A 19,976-nucleotide genomic window follows, 5' to 3' on the forward strand; every position below is an offset into this window, starting at 1 on the left:
TGCGTTCCCTAAAAATCTATAGACAAAGACCACGCATGATCAGAAACACTAAAATAACCTGGAAAAAGCTTGGCTGCCATTGTTTTTGTTTTGCACTATCTGATGTGTAGCTCCGCAACCAGGGAGCTTTTCCAGAATCGTATGAAAAAAATCATACGGTTAGTACACATTGTTGAATTCGATATTAGTATCATGCAACAAAATGTGAACGATAAGTCGTACGATTATCTGAATGTGTGTGCGAGGCATGAAAGCTGTCCTATTCAACTCAGCAGGCAAACTGTTGTTGGTGAAGAACAGGAAGCAGTTGTCTGTCTAGCTCAGATTTGACTTTTTAAGCTCGACAATCGGCAAACCTAAAAATGAATCTTTTTATTTATTTTTTATTTATCTTGTTAGGGTTAGGGGTTGGGGTTAGGGCTATTTAAGCCCCCGTTCACACTGGGACGACCTGTCAGGCGACCTGGTCACCTGACAGGTCGCCGTAGGTCGCCTTCCATAGAGAAGCTGTGGACCCGTTCTAATAGGAGCGACACAAGTTGCTCCGACTTAGAAAAAGGGTCCGGAGCTTCTTTGGGGCGACCCGGAGCGACCTGCATAGACTTCAATGTTATGAAGTCCGTACCGGCCACTCCGAGGTCGCGGTGCGAGCAGCGCGCCGCGACCTATGAGGTCGCCCGGCAAAGTAGTGTCGCCCCAGTGTGAACGGGGCCTTATTATTATTTATTTTTGTTTAATTATTGCATTTTAGCAGAGAAATGCTCAAAAAGGCTCAAGTCAAACATTTCCATGCATTTCTATGGAACAAAAAAACTCTTATAAATGCCCCAATCCTTCTTCTTTTTTTTTTTTTTTCCTCTTTGGATAATCTTCATTCCTGTTTTGTTTGTATGTGCAAAAAGGTTAAGGCTGCATTCACATGTCAGCGTATGATCGCGGGCAGAACCGCCGCGGTTCCGCCCGCGATTCGGAGATTTATTGCAAATCGCGGGACGCCTAGCGTTGCCCGTTGATTTGCAATAGCCCCCCAAACGCCGAGCGATGTTGCCGCGATTTACGCCCGCCGAATCGCGGCAACATCGCGCAAACAAAATCGCGGGACGCAATACGCTCCAAAGAAGCTCTTGTACTTTTTTGGAGCGTATTTTGTTTGCACGGTTCTGCCCGCGATCATACGCTGACATGTGAATGCAGCCTAATAGAAACAGATTAAACACAAAAACGCACCAGTCTGCCTGATTCGAGCTACAAAAAAAGCTTCAGAACTTTTTTGAGCTTTAGGCATTTGGCTTTAGGTGACTTGTAGTGGAGATGTAAACCATCTCCATAGAGAATTTTTTTTTTTTTTTTCCCTCCAGCGTTTTGGAGTTTGGTGTAAATGGGGCCTTATAGAATTGTTGAAGGGTACATAGTCCTGTAAATATAATATGCTTTAATAAGTACCACTGAGGTGGTAATACTCATGTGATTCACACTCAATTTATGAGTTGTTTAAAATTAGGAGTGCTATATTTTAAAGTGTCAGTTCACCTTTACCTACCGTCCAGCTGGAGCTCCCTTTTTGGTTTAAAGAATGTAGTCCAAAACCGCATTTAAAAGAAGCCTTCTTAAAATCTTCTGCACCCTGTGATAGTTCGGTCTTGAGGTATTGTAGGAATGGCCCAGGCATTGAGACCAGCACCCCTCTAGTGCCATGGTATGGGGCACCATCCTGTTCTTACAGGCCGCACATGTGATCTGTCGCCTTCTGATGCCTTGAGTGAGCTCAGCACCTGTGATAGGAGAGAGTACAGGCTGCCACATATGCAACCCAAAAGAATAGGACAGTTATGGCGCTTTTCCACTGCATGGAACCGAACGGTTCGGCACGCTTTTGCGCTTTTCCACTGCTGGTACCACATGGTATAGTGTAGGAGCGGTTCGGTACGGTTCGGTACGGTGGCGCTTTTCCACTGCATGGAACCGAACGGTACGGCTCTCAAAAACAGTACCTACTCGATTGTGGTTCCAACAGGTACCATACCCGGTACCATATCCCACAATCCTTTGCATGCAGTCACTACTAGCCACTGATTGGTTAGAGAATCCCACCCACCCCGTTGTTATCCCACCCACTTAACTTTAGTACTACTTTAGTGGAAAAGCAAACCATACCATACCGTACCGAACCGTTCCAACACCGTACCATGCGGTACCAGCAGTGGAAAAGCAAACCGGGCCAAGCAGGGCCGAGTAGAGCCGAGCCGGTACTTGCAGTGGAAAAGTGCCATTAGTCAACCAGTGAGCTGAACAAAAAAAAAGGGAAAAAAAAACCTGATTCCTCCACCCACACAACAGTAGGAAGGAAACCGTAGTTTCCCTGTAATTCATTGTACTGCTTAGAAATGCATCCATCATCTCTCATTTAGCTAATATATTAGTATTTGTTAGAGGTGCACTGAATGGAAATTCTGGTGCTGAAAATGACAGTTTAAAAAAAATAAATAAATATATGTAATTGTATTCTATTTGACTTTATTATCATTAATTTGTCTGCCATTATCTGCACCTTTTTAGTGCAAGAAAAAATGCATCCCTTTCTATAAATTCTATGTATATCTTCACACTGGTCCATTCCGCTTCCATTTTGATGTTGAAAATCTTGCTTGCTGCATTTTTGGTCAGCAACTCAATGTTTTGAAATGCATTAAAAATGCAGCAAGAACGCATCAAACACACACCAGATTTAGGATTTTATGTGGTTTTTGAGTCACTTGACCTATGAAAAACACTATAAGCACAGTAAAATCGTGACAAAATTCCGAAAACACCATTTTTGGTCATGTTTCCGCCGCAGAAATTTCGGTGCATCTCTAGTATTTGTGCATATTGTTGCTTTATGTTTTGCTTGCTTTACTAGTACAACAAGAGGTGTGCTGGGTGTGTACACTGGAGAAATGTCCTTGCATTTGTTTCTAGGAAGAAGACTTCTACTTGGTGGAGCACTGTTGCTGGCTGTCTGTCTGTGGGAAGCCCCATGTTCTTCCGGTCTGGAGCTCAGGAGTTTGGAGAGCCAGGGTGGTGGAAGCTAGTTCACAACAAACCTCCAGCCATGAGACCTGAGGGTGAGATGTATTCTCTTACTTCTCAGGAGTTAAAAGGTATTGTATGCTCTGAAAGTATGCTTGTATAGCCACTTTGTGGCCAGAACCAATACTCAGCCTGGCCATTGCCACAACCACTGATAACCTTGTGTTATAGGAACGAACAATAGAAGACCGGTCTGTATTTTAACCAATCCTGAACGTCAAGTTGTTTGCAGTACTCTATACATTACACAGCCCAACAAAAAAAATAGTTTTTCTTGGTGACCTGCTTTTTAGACCTGTTCTTGGGATTTTTTGGAAATTTCATTGGCTAAGCTGCATCAGCTCTAGTTGTTTCTTTATTTATATATTTATATATACAATTTTTATTTTTTTAATCCATTTTTCTTAAAAGGTCTTGCTGATCATTTGTTCTTCTGTTACCTAGTTTTGTGTTTTTTTTGCCTACAAATTAGCAGAAATAGTGAGAGTGCTTACTTTCAACTGTAATTTTACATCAAACATTGGATTCCAAAGTGTATTAACTGTATTATAGTTATGATCGTGACAGTATTTGGAAGAAAAAACCAGGGCTGACCCTTACGAAGCCCCCGGTGAGAAGAGTAATGGACTATCTCTGTACCCAATTATTGAACAAAAAAATGTATTTAAAATTTGTAAATTTTATTTATATACATTTTTTTTAAAAAGATATAAATGTGCAATTGTGATAAAACCGTAATTCATAATAACATCAACAGACAGTAAGTTTATACCAACATGTGTAACTGGTCACATAGTAACCTCAGGCAGATGCTAAAGGGCAAATAATTCACGATATACTGTATATCGTAAACAAACATGTTTGTATAACTTACTGTCGATGTTATGTATTGCTGTTTTATGACAATTGTACATTTGTCTTTAATATTTTTGTATAAATAAAATTTACATATTTTTAATATTTTTGTTCAATAATTGGATACCGAGATAGTCCATTACTCTTCTTACTGGGGGCTTCATAGGTTATTTCTTCCAAATACCAAATTTAGGATGATGGTACCTCCATCATTTTTTTTAAACATGTACACGGACAGAGGCTTATGCTGGCCATACACTAGTTGAAAAATCGTTCAAACTCAATTTTCTAAAAATCTACTGTTGGGTGGACAGATTACTGAGTGGGGCTGGGGAAGACTCAGCTGTCATGGTACACGTAGGTACCAATGACATAGGCAGAGGGAGATGGAGAGTCCTAAATGATTTCAGGGACTTAGGAGCTAAGTTGAGGAGTAGAACCTCCAAGGTAGTATTTTCAGAAATACTACCTGTACCTCGAGCCACACCAGAGAGGCAGCGGGAGATTAGTGAAGTTAACAAGTGGCTGAGGAGCTGGTGTAGTAAGGAGGGTTTCGGTTTCCTGGAGAACTGGGCCGACTCCTCAGTCGGCCACCGGCTCTTTGGTAGGGACGGATTGCAACTAAATGGGGAGGGTGGAACCGTACTGGGTGAGAGGATGGCCAAAAAGTTAGAGGGGCTTTTAAACTAGATTATGAGTGGAGGGTACAGATGTAGAATTAGCCAGCAGCGAGCAAGTTTCAGAGGGCACAAATGGGGACATTAGCAGTAGGGTGTTCAGAGTTCCTAAATCCAAGGTGGGTATGGGGAAAATTCACAAGAGCAGCCTAAAAAACAACATCAAATAAGGATATGGTATGCATCCGGTCAAAATTACGAGGTTTGTATATCAATGCAAGAAGCCTGGCCAACAAGATGGGAGAGCTGGAGCTGCTGATGTATGAGGAGGACTTAGATTTTGTGGGGATAACAGAGACTTGGTTCGACAACTCTCATGATTGGATGGCAACCATTCAAGGGTATTCCCTTTATCGCAGAGATAGAGAAGGTAAAAAAGGGGGAGGGGTATGTCTGTATTTCTCTATCGCTCATTGACAGACGTAGTCTTCTTGATTCTCAAGAGCTGGGTTATGTTGTCTCCGCAGGAGTAGGACTAGGCAGAATGACAAAACGTTCTGGCTCCACCTTAGGGGCAGTCCCTGAGGGTATATCCTCCCTCTCTCTGCTACAGGGAATCAGTTTTTTTCTGTCTAGTCAGGAGTAAGGACCTAAGTTCCTTGCTGGGATCTTTTGGTCCTGGCAAGACTTTTTTTCTTTAAGAAAAAGACATTTTTTAGGTAGTTTTCTCCAGTGTTTTTTTCCTGTGAGATCTTCAAGCAAAAATGCCGGACTGGGCGACACTTGTGGTCACCCCAGCCGGCCTACGAGCGCGCGCAGACCATGGCATTGCGCTTGGTCGGCCGCGACATATTCAAGTAAGTATGCGGGGCCGGGCGACGGGCTGGATGTTGAGATCCAGTGGTCACCCCGGTTTCTGCCTACGAGCGCGTGCAGACCAGTGCGCTGGGTCGGCCGCGACGGAGTCCCAGTAAAGGGACTGACTTTGCGAGTTAAAAGTCTCGCTTGGACGCCAGGTACCAGAGAGTCGAGGCGTCCACAAACCCCCACCCCGGTGGAGAGGGTATTGTGAAGAGAGGGTGCCTGTCTGAGTAAACGTTCCCTTTTTTCCTCATTATGAGGCAGTATATATTATGGGCCCCTCCATATATAATCAGTATATATCTGATACTTACAAGTCCCCCTTGTAATACAGCATGTGTTTGTGGGAAGTGGACTTGGTTCAAGAGCTAACACTCTACCCAGCAGACTGTAACATTACAGCAGACATAGGAGGTATAATCCTACCTTATGTGCAGTGTATCTCTGTAGATCCATATGTCACCTCTTAGCAGAGTGCAGGTGGATGTGCTGGGAAGACGATATCGGCGGTCCGCCGCCATTTTGCCGTAGACCGAATGCATGTATGTCCTCAGGTCACGCCGGCCGCCATGTTTTTGGAGTCTTATGTCTCTTCTATGGGGGCGGCCATGTTTTGTGAGCCCAGCTACCTCGTGGAGGGCTGGGAACGCCGGAAGGCGTACACAGGGGGCGGAGCCACGCCTTCTGCCCGGGAAAAAGCAAACAGCTCCTTCCAGTCTGTGTAAGACAGACGCTGACTGCAGTTTGTTGGAAACTGCGCTGCATCAGTTGGTGAGCCTTGGGGGTCCCTCTCTCTCTCTCTGGGATCGAGAAGCAGGTACTCTGAGGGGCGCTATTGCGCTAGGGGGAGACACACAAAAAGAAAAAAAAAAGGAAAAAGTTTTTTTGTTTTGCTGGCAAAGGTGTCCTGTATTAACATGGACCCTGCCACTCATGTATCTCCTCCGGATCCCCTCGAGGGGTCTGCGGGATCCTCCAGCACCCCATTGACAATTGAATCTTTGTCAGCTATTATGGAAACTTTTGTGTCCCGGGTGGAAGTGGCTTGTCAGGGACAGGGCGCAAGAAAGCGACCCCCGCCTAACCCCTTATTATCTGAAACCTCGGATTCAGACTCTGAGCCTATTTCTGCAGTTGCAGGTACTTCATCTGGTATTGGTGTCTCGGGTCCTGTCTCTTCAGACAGTGAGGAGGATGTTTCGGCATCCGCCATAGCCCGAGAGGAAGCGTTGGTAAACGCACTCATTATATCTGTTCAAGAGACTTTAAGGTTACAGGGTATTCCATCAGAAATAGCTGAAACTGAGATCCCTTTTGGGACTAAAAAGCGCATCAAAGTGGCGAAGGTTTTTCCATTGCCCTAATGTTTTGGCAATCCAATCGAAGAAGAATGGCGTCTGCCAAAACGCACTTTTAATATTTCTAAACGCATTGACAGGCGTTATCCGTTTGAGGAAACCCTTATTAAGAAATGGACAGAACCACCTGTGGTGGATTCACCTATTGCTAGATTGAATAAAGCCACGGTTATTCCTTTAGAAGACGCTCCGTCTTTTAAAGATCCAGTGGATCGCAAGATAGAAGCTATGTCTCGCACCATGTTTTCCTTGATTGGATCAGCTTTCAGACCAATAATTGCTATTGGTCTGGTTTCGCAGGCTGTAACTGAATGGACCAAGTGGTTACGCCGGGACTTAGAAGAAGTCCCTCAGGCGGTATCAGATTTGTTGGAACAAATGATACAGGGGTTACAGTTTGTATGTGATGCGGCGTTAGACGCCACTCCATTAATGGCGCGAGCATCAGTCTCAGCAGTGGTTCTCAGGCGTACACTGTGGCTAAAAGGTTGGTTAGCCGACCAAGGTTCCAAAAAAGCATTGGCTAATATCCCCTTTTCAGGAGAGCGTCTATTTGGAGCCAACTTAGATGAGATCATTAAGGATCTCACGGGTGGAAAAAGCACCTTTTTACCGCAAAATTTTAAAGGTAGAGGAACTCGTCAAAGACGAGGGCCTTCTTTTTCTGCTCACAAGAGGTTTTTTCGTCCAGCGGGTGAAAAAACTAAGTCCTCCAAAGCTCCTGCAGGAGGCGTCAGGGGTCGTTGGTCGGGCAAGCAAAAGCCCGCCCCCTCCAGACCTGAAGATAAACCATCCAAAGCCTGAAGGTGCGCCCCCACCCATAACTGGGATGGGGGGACGTCTTCGCCGGTTCCCGGATCCATGGCTTTCCAGAATCCCGGACAAATGGGTTTGCGAAGTCATAAGGTCAGGATACAAGATCGAGTTTCGATCTCTCCCACCGGCGCGATTCTTCCCTTCCAATATCCGACTATCCGCAGATCGTTTAGAAGATCTGCGGAGAGCAGTCACAGATTTACTACAAGAAGGAGTGGTAGTCCACGTTCCTTGGACAGAACGGTTTCAAGGGTTTTATTCAAACCTGTTTACAATACCCAGGAAAGAGGGCAAAGTGCGTCCAATTCTGGACTTAAGAGCACTCAATTCTTTCGTCAACTTAAGAAGATTCAGAATGGAGTCCATTCGCACGGTAGCAGCCTTCCTGCATCCAGGGGATGTCCTAGCGTCCATAGACATCAAGGACGCCTATCTTCACATTCCCATTTTCGCAGGACATCAGCGTTTTCTACGCTTTTCCGTAGAGGAGAACCACTATCAGTTTGTGGCGTTACCTTTCGGTCTCGCCACGGCTCCGCGGGTCTTCACAAAGGTGTTGGCCCCAATGTTGGCAATTCTGCGCCAAAGAGGTATATCGATTCTAGGTTACCTAGACGATCTTCTGCTTCATGCAGAGTCTCCTCAGACCTTGCTACAAAACATAGAAATTACTATGATTTCTTTACAGGAATTCGGGTGGCTGGTGAACCAGCAAAAGTCATTTCTGGTTCCCACCCAGAGGCTCGAATATCTGGGTCTAATTCTAGACACAGTCAGGACAAGAGTTTTTCTTCCGGTAGGGAAACTCCGAAAGATTCAATCTGCAGTCCAGTTGTTACTGTCCAACAGCTGGTCTTCCCTTCGGACTTGCATGAGGGTTCTGGGGTTGATGGTGGCTTCGTTCGAAGCAGTCCCATTTGCCCAGTCCCATACCCGAATTCTTCAGCAAGAGATTCTTCTCAGATGGAATCGGAATCCGGAATCCCTGGACAATCAGATCCGATTGAGCAAACAGACCAGAGAGTCTCTGGTATGGTGGCTTCGGTCTCCGATGCTCAGCCAGGTAAAGTCATTTCTGCCAATATATTGGACGACAGTGACCACGGATGCCAGTCTATCCGGATGGGGAGGAATTCTCGGTCAGTTATCTGTCCAGGGACTTTGGTCCCCGGAAGAATCCAGGTTACCGATAAATGTATTGGAACTGAGAGCGATCAGACTTTGTCTGATTCACTGGACCGAGCAGCTCCAGGGCAGCTCGGTTCGGATCCAGTCGGACAATGCCACGGCCGTGGCTTATGTCAATCACCAGGGGGGCACCAAGAGTGCCCGAGCGGCCAAAGAAGTGGCTTGCATTCTTCGCTGGGCGGAACGATTTGTTCCAGCAATCTCTGCGGTGTTCATTCCGGGGGTGGAGAATTGGCAGGCAGATTATCTCAGCCGTCAGACCCTGGATCAGGGGGAATGGTCCCTCCATCCAGACGTTTTCCACCAGTTGTGCCTACGGTGGGGCACCCCGGATGTGGATCTGTTGGCATCACGATTCAACAGGAAAGTTCAGAGATTCGTGGCTCGCTCCCGCGATCCTCTAGCAGAAACCGCAGACGCACTGATCGCCCCGTGGGGGCAATACCAGCTAATATATGCCTTCCCTCCTCTCGCGTTACTGCCAAGACTTCTTCGCAGAATAGAGGAGGAAGGAATCCCAGTAATCCTGGTAGCTCCGGACTGGCCTCGTCGAGCTTGGTACGCCGACATGGTCAGACTGGTGGCGGACGTCCCGTGGAGACTTCCTCTCAGGGAGGATCTACTGTCTCAGGGACCGATCTTCCATCCTGCTTTACGATCGCTGGCTTTAATGGCCTGGCTATTGAGACCCAGGTGCTGAAGGACAAAGGTTTGTCAGCTTCAGTTATTCCTACTCTAGTTGAAGCAAGGAAAGCGACTTCCAGAAAGATTTATCATCGCACATGGAAGTCCTACATTGCATGGTGTGAACCTTTGGGGTTCCGTCCTCGGTCTTATTCGATTAGTGGAATATTGGCTTTTCTGCAACAAGGGGTTGAGCAGAAACTGGCCTTGAGTACTATCAAGGGTCAGGTCTTGGCATTAGCCATCTTCTTTCAGAAGCCTTTGGCTACTCATTCCTTGGTGCGGAATTTCATCCAGGGGGTGCGACATCTGGCTCCGCCAGTGCACGCGCCGTTACCCCCCTGGGATCTTAATTTAGTGTTGTCGGTTCTTCAGAAACCTCCCTTTGAAGATATTAGGGAGATTCCTCTACCCACGTTGTCCCAGAAGGTGGCCTTCTTGGTGGCTATTACTTCTGCACGCAGGGTGTCAGAACTGGCCGCATTATCTTGTCGTTCACCATATCTGGTGGTTCATAGAGATAAGGTGGTTCTTCGTCCGAATCCATCCTTCCTACCAAAAGTGGTTTCAGAATTTCATCTGAATGAAGAAATTGTATTACCTTCCCTGTGTTCTAAGCCCAGTCATCCTCGGGAGTTTGCTTTACACTCCTTGGATGTGGTCCGGGCGATCAGGGTATACTTGAAAACGACAGACTCGTTTCGCAAGACGGATTCACTTTTTGTGATCCCAGATGGACCCAAAAAGGGGTTGCCTGCATCTGCCGCGACCATTTCCAGATGGATCAGACAGACGGTAGTGCAGGCTTATTCTATTAAGGGTCGGGAGCCCCCGTTCCCTGTTAAGGCGCACTCCACTCGGGCACTTAGTGCGTCTTGGGCCTTTCGCCATCAGGCGTCAGTGGTCCAGGTGTGCAAGGCGGCTACCTGGTCGTCGGTGCATACCTTTTCTAAACATTATAAAGTTGATGTAATGGCATCGTCTGATGCCTCATTTGGCCGCAAGGTTTTGCAGGCCGCAATTTGAGGAGGCCAGTGGTCTACCTCGAGGGTTTTTTTCCGTTGTAAAATTTTTCTTTAGTCTCATTCTTTGTTTATAATGAGCCTTTAAAACTTCTAGTTTGGCACCGGTTGGGCCTTCTAGATTGGATTTGATTTTGTCAATCCCACCCCTCATTTGTGGCACTGCTTCTGGATGTCCCAGCTCTTGAGAATCAAGAAGACTACGTCTGTCAATGAGCGATAGAGAAAAATGGATTTTTGTAAGAACTTACCGTAAAATCCTTTTCTCTTAAGCTCATTGACAGACGTAGTACCCGCCCCTCTATCATTGAGTTGGGTTGGGTTAAATTCTCTGTACTGCTTTAAACAGAACTGATTCCCTGTAGCAGAGAGAGGGAGGATATACCCTCAGGGACTGCCCCTAAGGTGGAGCCAGAACGTTTTGTCATTCTGCCTAGTCCTACTCCTGCGGAGACAACATAACCCAGCTCTTGAGAATCAAGAAGACTACGTCTGTCAATGAGCTTAAGAGAAAAGGATTTTACGGTAAGTTCTTACAAAAATCCATTTATTAAGAACAGTGTACAGGTAAATATGAGGAATAATGTTAATAATGGAGCTATGGACGAGGCAGAATCCCTATGGGTAGAACTTCAAAGGGAAGGCACTATGGGGAAGGTAATATTGGGCGTATGCTATAGGCCCCCCAACCAGAGGGAGGTGTGGTAGGCGGACCTCCTTTCACAAATAGGATTGGCAGCAAGGATGGGAAATGTCATTATAATGGGGAACTTTATTTATCCAGATATAGCCTGGGAAGAAGGAACCGTGCATTCAGCCAAGGCTCTGCAGTTCCTAAATGTTTTGAAGGACAATTTTATGGGTCAGATGGTGAACGCACCGACAAGAAACAATGCGGTACTTGACCTACTGATTACCAACAATACAGACCTGCTCACTGATATAGAATTACAGGGCAACTTAGGAAACAGTGAGCATAGGTCAATTAGTTTCAATATTAATCATTGTAATAGGAAACACAAGGGTAATATAAGGACACTGAATTTCAAAATAGCCAATTTCCCAAAACTGCGCTCTTTGCTAGAAAATATCAAATGGGGTAGAACCCTGGGAACAAAGAACACGGAGGAAAAATGGGAGTGCTTCAAGAGCATACTAAACAAAGGGATTGGCCAGTGCATTCCAAATGGAAATAAATTTAAAAGAGCAAAACTAAACCCTGGGTGGCTAAACTCCCAACATAAAAATGCATATTAATACTAAAGAAAAGGCCTTCAAAAAATACAAGGCTGAGGGGTCATTGGCAGCATTCAAGCATTACAAAGAGTGTAATAAGAAATGTAAAGGTGAAATCAAGGCGGCTAAAATAGAACACGAGAGACATATAGCGCAAGAGAGTAAAAAGAACCCCAAGAAATTCTTTAAGTATATAAACAGTAAGAAAGCGAGGCCAGAACACATTGGCCCCATAAAAGATGACGAAGAAATCTGGCCACAGAGGACAGAGAAAGCGAAAGTGTTAAATCATTTATTCTCTTCAGTCTTCACAAAAGAATTGGGGAGCTACACTAACCCAGCTTGTAATGCTAAACTAAATAATACACCTAATACACAGGAAGTACCGCCATGGCTAACAGAGGATAGACTTGGAACTAAACTAGAGAAACTTAGCATAAATAAATCACCGGGACCGGATGGCTTGCACCCGAGGGTTCTTAAAGAGCTCAGCCAGGTGATTGCAAGACCATTATTCTTGATCTTTAAGGATAGTCTACAGATGGGTATGGTGCCAGCTGATTGGAAAAAAACCAATGTGGTACCAATATTTAAAAAAGGGCAAAGGTATATCCTGGGTAACTATAGGCCGGTCAGCCTAACATCAGTAGTCTGCAAGATTTTGGAGGGGATGTTAAGGGACCACATACAAGACTTTAGTAATGAAAATGGTATTAGTAGTAATCAGCATGGATTCATGAAAAATCGTTTGTGCCAGACCAATCTATTAACCTTCTACGATGAAGTGAGCTGCCACCTAGATAAAGGAAAGCCTGTGGATGTGGTGTATCTGGACTTTGCAAAGGCATTTGACACTGTTCCCTCACAAACGCTTACTGTGCAAACTAAGGAATGTAGGTATGGACCATAGGGTGAGTACCTGGATAGAAAACTGTCTCCAGGGGAGAGTCCAGAGGGTGGTGATTAATGGGGAGTACTCGGATTGGGCGGGTGTGGACAGTGGGGGTCCCCCAAGGTTCTGACCTGGGACCAATCCTGTTTAATTTTTATTCATAAATTATCTAGAGGAGGGGATATCTAGCATTATCTCGGTATTTGCGGATGATACTAAACTAAGCATGCATATCTTCTATGCTGGATGTGAAAACCTTACAAGCGGACCTGAACAAAATAATGGGGTGGGCAACTACATGGCAGATGAGGTTTAATGTTGAAAAATGTAAAGTAATGCACTTGGGCGTCAGAAACACGAAAGCAAGCTACTCACTAGGGGGGAAACCTAAGGGTGAATCTAAGATGGAAAAGGGAATTCACTCCAGAGATAAAGAGATTATTCTCCCACTCTACAAGACTCTGGTCTGGCCACATCTGGAGTATGCTGTCCAGTTCTGGGCATCGGTCCTCAGGAAGGATGTGCTGGAACTGGAGAGAGTCCAGAGAAGGGCAACAAAAATAATTAGGGGAATGGAGGACATCAGCTATGAGGAAAGACTACAAGCACTGAACTTATTCTCTCTGGAGAAGAGACGATTGAGGGGGGATATGATATCAATGTACAAATACTGTACTGGCGACCCGAGCATAAGGAACAAACTTTTCAGGGAAAGGGAATACAATAAGACACGTGGCCACTTAACCTTAAAATGCGTAAGGGGTTCTTCACTGTCAGAGCAGTAAGGATGTGGAATTCGCTTCCACAAGCAGTCGTATCAGCAGGGAGCATCGATAGTTTCAAAAAACTATAAGATGGGCACCTTAAAGACCACAACATACAGGGGTATACAATGTACGGTTAACAGCAAACACACACACACATCATAGGTTGAACTGGATGGACGGATGTCTTTTTTTCAACCTCACAAACTATGTAATATGTAACTGTGAGAGCAGACGATCGTGCCATCATGTAATGACCAAATTTCGAACTATAAATTGTTCAATGGACATAAATGAATCTGTTTTTAGTTCATTTTGTCACATATGCCTAGTGCAAACAGTTCACATTAACCTTTCAATTTACGTTGGTTCGGCAGAATTTTCCAAACTGTTCCTTCGATTTTTCGGCTCTGAAAAGCTAAAACCGATTTTTCTATTTGTGCCCAAATCTGTCATTTGGTCTGTGAACAGACCAAATGACAGATTTTCGAACTATTTTTCGGCTAGTGTATGACCAGCATTACATGCTCCTTATTGCATAAGAGATGTGTACAGTTGGTACGGAAAGTATTCAGACCCCCTTAAATTTTTCACTCTTTGTTATATTGCAGCCATTTGCTAAAATCATTTAAGTTCATTCTTCTTCCTCATGAATGTACACATAGCACCCCATACTGACAGAAAAACACAGAATTGTTGACATTGTTGCAGATTTATTAAAAAAGAAAAACTGAAATATCACATGGTCCTAAGTATTCAGACCCTTTGCTCAGTATTTAGTAGAAGCCCCCTTTTGATCTAATACAGCCAGGAGTCTTTTTGGGAAAGATGCAACAAGTCTTTCACACCTGGATTTGGGGATCCTCTGCCATTCCTCCTTGCAGATCCTCTCCAGTTCTGTCAGGTTGGATGGTAAACGTTGGTGGACAGCCATTTTTAGGTCTCTCCAGAGATGCTCAATTGGGTTTAAGTCAGGGCTCTGGCTGGGCCATTCAAGAACAGTCACGGAGTTGTTGTGAAGCCACTCCTTCGTTATTTTAGCTGTGTGCTTAGGGTCATTGTCTTGTTGGAAGGTAAACCTTCGGCCCAGTCTGAGGTCCAGAGCACTCTGGAGAAGGTTTTTGTCCAGGATATCCCTGTACTTGGCCGCATTCATCTTTCCCTCGATTGCAACCAGTCGTCCTGTCCCTGCAGCTGAAAAACACCCCCACAGCATGATGCTGCCACCACCATGCTTCACTGTTGGGACTGTATTGGACAGGTGATGAGCAGTGCCTGGTTTTCTCCACACATACCGCTTAGAATTAAGGCCAAAAAGTTCTATTTTGGTCTTATCAGACCAGAGAATCTTATTTCTCACCATCTTGGAGTCCTTCAGGTGTTTTTTAGCAAACTCCATGCGGGCTTTCATGTGTCTTACACTGAGGAGAGGCTTCCGTCGGGCCACTCTGCCATAAAGCCCCGACTGGTGGAGGGCTGCAGTGATGGTTGACTTTCTACAACTTTCTCCCATCTCCTGACTGCATCTCTGGAGCTCAGCCACCGTGATCTTTGGGTTCTTCTTTACCTCTCTCACCAAGGCTCTTCTCCCCCGATAGCTCAGTTTGGCAGGACGGCCAGCTCTAGGAAGGGTTCTGGTCGTCCCAAACGTCTTCCATTTGAGGATTATGGAGGCCACTGTGCTCTTAGGAACCTTAAGTGCAGCAGAAATCTTTTTGTAACCTTGGCCAGATCTGTGCCTTGCCACAATTCTGTCTCTGAGCTCTTCAGGCAGTTCCTTTTTGACCTCATGATTCTCATTTGCTCTGACATGCATTGTGATCTGGAAGGTCTTCTATAGACAGGTGTGTGGCTTTCCTAATCCAAGTCCAATCAGTATAATCGAACACAGCTGGACTCAAATGAAGGCGTAGAACCATCTCAAGGATGATCAGAAGAAATGGAAAGCACCTGAGTTAAATATATGAGTGTCACAGCAAAGGGTCTGAATACTTAGGACCATGTGATATTTCAGTTTTTCTTTTTTAATAAATCTGCAACAATGTCAACAATTCTGTGTTTTTCCGTCAATATGGGGAGCTGTGTGTACATTCATGAGGAAGAAGAATGAACTTAAATGATTTTAGCAAATGGCTGCAATATAACAAAGAGTGAAAAATTTAAGGGGGTCTGAATACTTTCCGTACCCACTGTATATTGCCACTCCTATTGTTTCATTTTTGCAGATTGAGCACCGTAGAGGTTATGGCTATTTCACGATGGTGCTGCCTGAATCATGCTGATGTATTTTACTATACTTCTATCCTGATTTTTGACAGGCAACCAGAGTGGAGAGTGGTATAGGGCAATTCTGCTGTATCTTCAAAGCTAGACCTAATAGGGAAAAATCTGTACCATTTTGGGCATCATCGGATCTGATATACCCAGGAACAAGCCTAACATTTAAGGCACCAAAATGTGTGTTGGCCTGTGTATCCAATCGTTGTGAGCAGTGCTAAAATCGCATCGAGTTGAATAAATGTTTACGGTCTCACAAGATTAAGATAGAAGATGATTAATACACTTGCAGTGGTTGACCATATAACCCATTCTTGTCTTAAGGTTTAAACGTCTGTTAGAACACCTTTTCATTGGTGGGGAAACCACTGTTTGTTGTTTAACCACCCACAACTAGTGCATTGTGTCCAATTTTTAAAGCTGAATTCCAGGCAAACCGCTAAATATGCAAGGGAAATCCATACAAGTGCTGTTTTACCTGAGAAAGTACCTGTATTTGTCTCCATCCAGTTATAGGACTTGCACAGCTTTGACACACAGCACAACCCTGTCTGTTACTTAGCACAGGTTTTGTCCCTTCTCCAGCCTGTGATTGGACAGCGAAAGAGAAGCAGCAGACTGATAAGCTGTTACTCTGCTCCCGCCTCCTATCATCATGCTCCTCTGTAGCACATGACTTCTTTTGTTGCTTCTCTCTTTCCCAATCTAAACTTTTCTGTACAGATGGTTACCAGAGGCTAATACAAGGCAGATTTAGGCATGTGTAGTGTTTGCATTTAAGAAGTATATGCAATTATGTATTCTCGAAAACTGAGCTGCATTGATTGCCGTAAAAATAAAAAAGTGGTTGCTGTTATCAAACCTGCAAACACTCACCCAGCTAGTTAGAATAAAACCAATACTATCTAAAAACACAAAGTGCCCAGCTGCTGCTGTAATACCAAAAACATGCAACAAAGTGTAATTAATAAAAATGTCCTTCCAGAACACACTCAGCAGCACTAATGTGTCCCTAAACACACTGTGCTCACCCCCCTGCTGCAAGCTGCAAATTGTGATACCATTCACATGCTTACGGTAGAAGTCGTGATGACGAAACACGTCAGGGCGTGAGCATGCGGTCTCCAAGGATACAGTGACGCCTAGCCCGAACTTCTGGAACTCGCTACAGACAGCTGCTGGAAACAGTACGGACGCAGTGAGGAGGGCTCAGTTATCACTATCCTTGTGTGAATACATTTAAGGCGATTTCATTATATTGGGAATGTAAGCAGGATTATTGAGGGGTGAGCGGATGTGCTGTGTATTTTTAATTAATAAATACTTAAACCGGTATCACACTATTAGTCCCCCCTTCTCTTTCCTTTAACCGATTATCTTTATACACCCACGATGATTATTTGAGTTATGACTGAGGCATACCATTAAGCCCATGTGAGAGACACCTGGTCCATGGGGGTCCATACAAGGAATGGTCCAGTGGAGAGGAGTCTGAGAGAAGTGGAGATAATTTGAATGCATACAAAGCTCAGTTATCAATAATATCTGGTGAGTGCCCATTGCCTTAGAGGGGAGCACATGCGGATTGGTGGAGGAAGTCATTATTCACCTGATCAGTCATTTTAAACACCGGAATCAACACCAATTTGATAAATTTAAGAGACTGTATATGCATCAGTGCGATAAACTTTATGCACAGTGCACTTTGTTAAATGAATTTGTATTGATGTGATAAATCTTATGCATAGTGCACCTGCTTCATCAGTAGACCCCACCGGGGGAGTGAGCACAGTAGGTTTAGGGACACATTAGCGCTGCTCAGTGTTATTGGTCAAGTGTGTTCTGGAAGGACATTTTTATTAATGACACTTTGTTGCATGCATTGATTGCTGGAATTGGAATTTTCTAGCATTAAAACGGTATTCAACCCAAAAGCAAACGTTATATTGTAGCTTTACCAATTCTTAGATATAACGGCTGCATTGGTCTTCTTTTTTATTTTCACCTGGTAATCTTTCCAGTAAGTTTTCTTTTTTTTATTTTTCAAAAGAACAAGCTCTTCTACAGATGTATCATTTTACAGGGGGGTGAGAAAAACCATTTACCGCTGACACGGGTGCTTATAATGATCAGCTTTTATTTTATTCATGTAAAACTTTTAATCCCAAAAGAAAACAAAAATGTTTGCTTTTACTGCTTAAAAAGTGTGAGCTTGAGTTTGGCTTCAATTTGTTAGTGTATTTAAATCTGCTAGTTCATTTAAAACTATCCTCACTAACAATGCTGCTGTCAGCTGAGCCCCCTGTGCTCATTCATCCAGAGTGGGCGCTCTCTAATACAGCGCTTGACCAATTTGCTTTGAATCTAGGAGGCAACTAAAAAAAGTTTGGAGCCAGGCGCCCTGAACTGCATGACTGGTGTGTCAGGGCAAAAGGAATAGCTCACGCCTGCAGTGGTGAAGCATGGGTTGTCAGCGCCCGGGGCAAGGAATGTAATTTGCCCCCTGTAACCCACTTAATCTTAACTTGCTTACAACAGAGAGCGAGAAGCCAATAACCCTAAAGTAAAAACCTGTAACGGGGAAACTCCTTATTTTGCCAGTTGGCCTCCTACCAATTCTCACAAATACCCCCCCCCCTCCCCCAAGGGCTCACCTCCTTACAAATCCCCCCCCCCCTACTCTTCACAAAATCCCCCCCCCCCCCTGCCACTCTTCAGCAGGAGTTCTGGCACTAGAATTATTGCTCTCACTCTGACATTTTAGGCGATACCTCAAATGTGTGGTGCGGTCACTGTTAACAGATGTGTGCGGGACCTGCATTTGCATTAGGGCGGAGGCACGTTAAAAAAAAAAATGAATTCTATATTTTATTGTATTTTAGTTTTTTTTTTTACACTTTTTCTTTGATTTTTATTTTTTTTTTCTTATTCAAGTTAATTGCTGTCACAAAGGATGAACAACATCTCTTGTGATAGCATGGTGGTGACCAGATCTCTTTATGGACAAATCTGGAGTCTATTAGATCCCAGATCTCTCCTCTGCCCTCCAGATAAGCCCATCAAATGGAGCCGGTAGTGGCTAGTAAATAAGCAAACGAACCCAGAATAGATGAAATCCTTGTCGCTTTCTGTTTCTTTTGTCACAGAAGAAGTCGGGGAACAGAAGTTTCTTCCACTCTCCAGTGTCCTTCTGATGCGACAAGTCCCAGGTAGAACGGGATAGCAAGGGAAAGTGATTGGACGGCTGTAGAGCCGCTCAGATGACTTTTACAAGAAAAAGCTGCAAATTTTGATACCAGGACCATGGCTGCAGATACAGCTATGATCCTAGTATATATCCACTTCCTGAAGACGTATGGGTACATCCTAAGGGCTGGAAGTGGTTAACTTAATAACTATATAATAGTTACCTGCACACAGTTCATAAATATGTCATAGATATGTTGTGCTTTGTTACTCCAGCACCTGGCAAGTCTAACCTGGACCAAGTGATTACATTGGAGGGCCTACGGAAGAGATCTAGAGTGAACCCAGTGGAGATGGCCATGGAGCTCAAAGAGAAGCGATCGCGTACACAAGAAGCAAAGGACATCAGGAAAGCACAGAAGGAGGCCAGCAGCTTTGGTGATCGGAGCACATCATCCACTCCTGTGAAGTTTTCAAGCCGGAATCGCAGGCCAGATTTTATGCTAGAGAGGGGGGAAATAATCGACTTTTCATCCATGAGCTCTTCCGATCGGACACCTATGACTAGTCCCTCTCCTTCTCCATCTTTGGATTTTTCAGCTCCTGGAACACCAGCATCTCACTCTGCTACTCCCAGCCTACTGTCAGAGGCTGATCTAATCCCTGATGTCATGCCACCCCAAGCATTGTTCCATGGTTAGTGCTTCTTAATTGGCTTTTCTGTAGATAGCATGCTTAAATATATTGGAGATCCCTCTGACCAGTGAAAATGGGTCTCGTGCTAAGAATTTCCTCAATGAGAATTGCTGTGTTTTATTACCTACTGACACAAAATCAGCAGTTCTGAAATTGTGGCCTGTTTGGGGAGCTTGAATAATGAAGTGAAGAAAATTGATTTGTCTAAAGAATTTGTGTCTCTCCATCGATTCTTCTTATGTCATTCTAGCCTTTCTTTGACCGCTTCTGTCATTTCTGGGCTTCAGACCTTAGATGGTCCAGTGCTTTCCAAAGATGAGCTTTTCTTTAAGTAGATCTAAGCCTTAACATGATGACTTTTAGTTTGCCAAAGCACCATATATAATGCACAACCGTAATGCTAAACTTCGCAGGCAGGAAAGCGACACCACCATTTCTATTTGGGGTTTTACAGT

General features: G+C 44.4%; 1 protein-coding gene across 4 annotated transcripts in view; it reads left to right on the top strand.

The window, feature by feature from the left end:
- Nucleotides 1-19,976, top strand: part of KAT14 (lysine acetyltransferase 14) — a gene marked incomplete at its 5' end in the record, with an annotated part of 56,734 nt that overhangs the window by 11,300 nt on the left and 25,458 nt on the right. The window contains 2 exons of one of the 4 annotated variants that reach the window (XM_082252299.1): nt 2,959-3,140; nt 19,102-19,521. In XM_082252299.1, the coding sequence (XP_082108425.1) occupies nt 2,959-3,140; nt 19,102-19,521 (602 nt within the window). The remainder of the gene's footprint in view (nt 1-2,958; nt 3,141-19,101; nt 19,522-19,976) is intronic. The other 3 variants (XM_082252300.1, XM_082252301.1, XM_082252302.1) reach the window with 3 other exon arrangements.

This window comes from Pelophylax lessonae, assembly GCF_965119305.1.
Source record: "Pelophylax lessonae genome assembly, chromosome: 3".
NCBI lineage: Eukaryota > Metazoa > Chordata > Amphibia > Anura > Ranidae > Pelophylax > Pelophylax lessonae.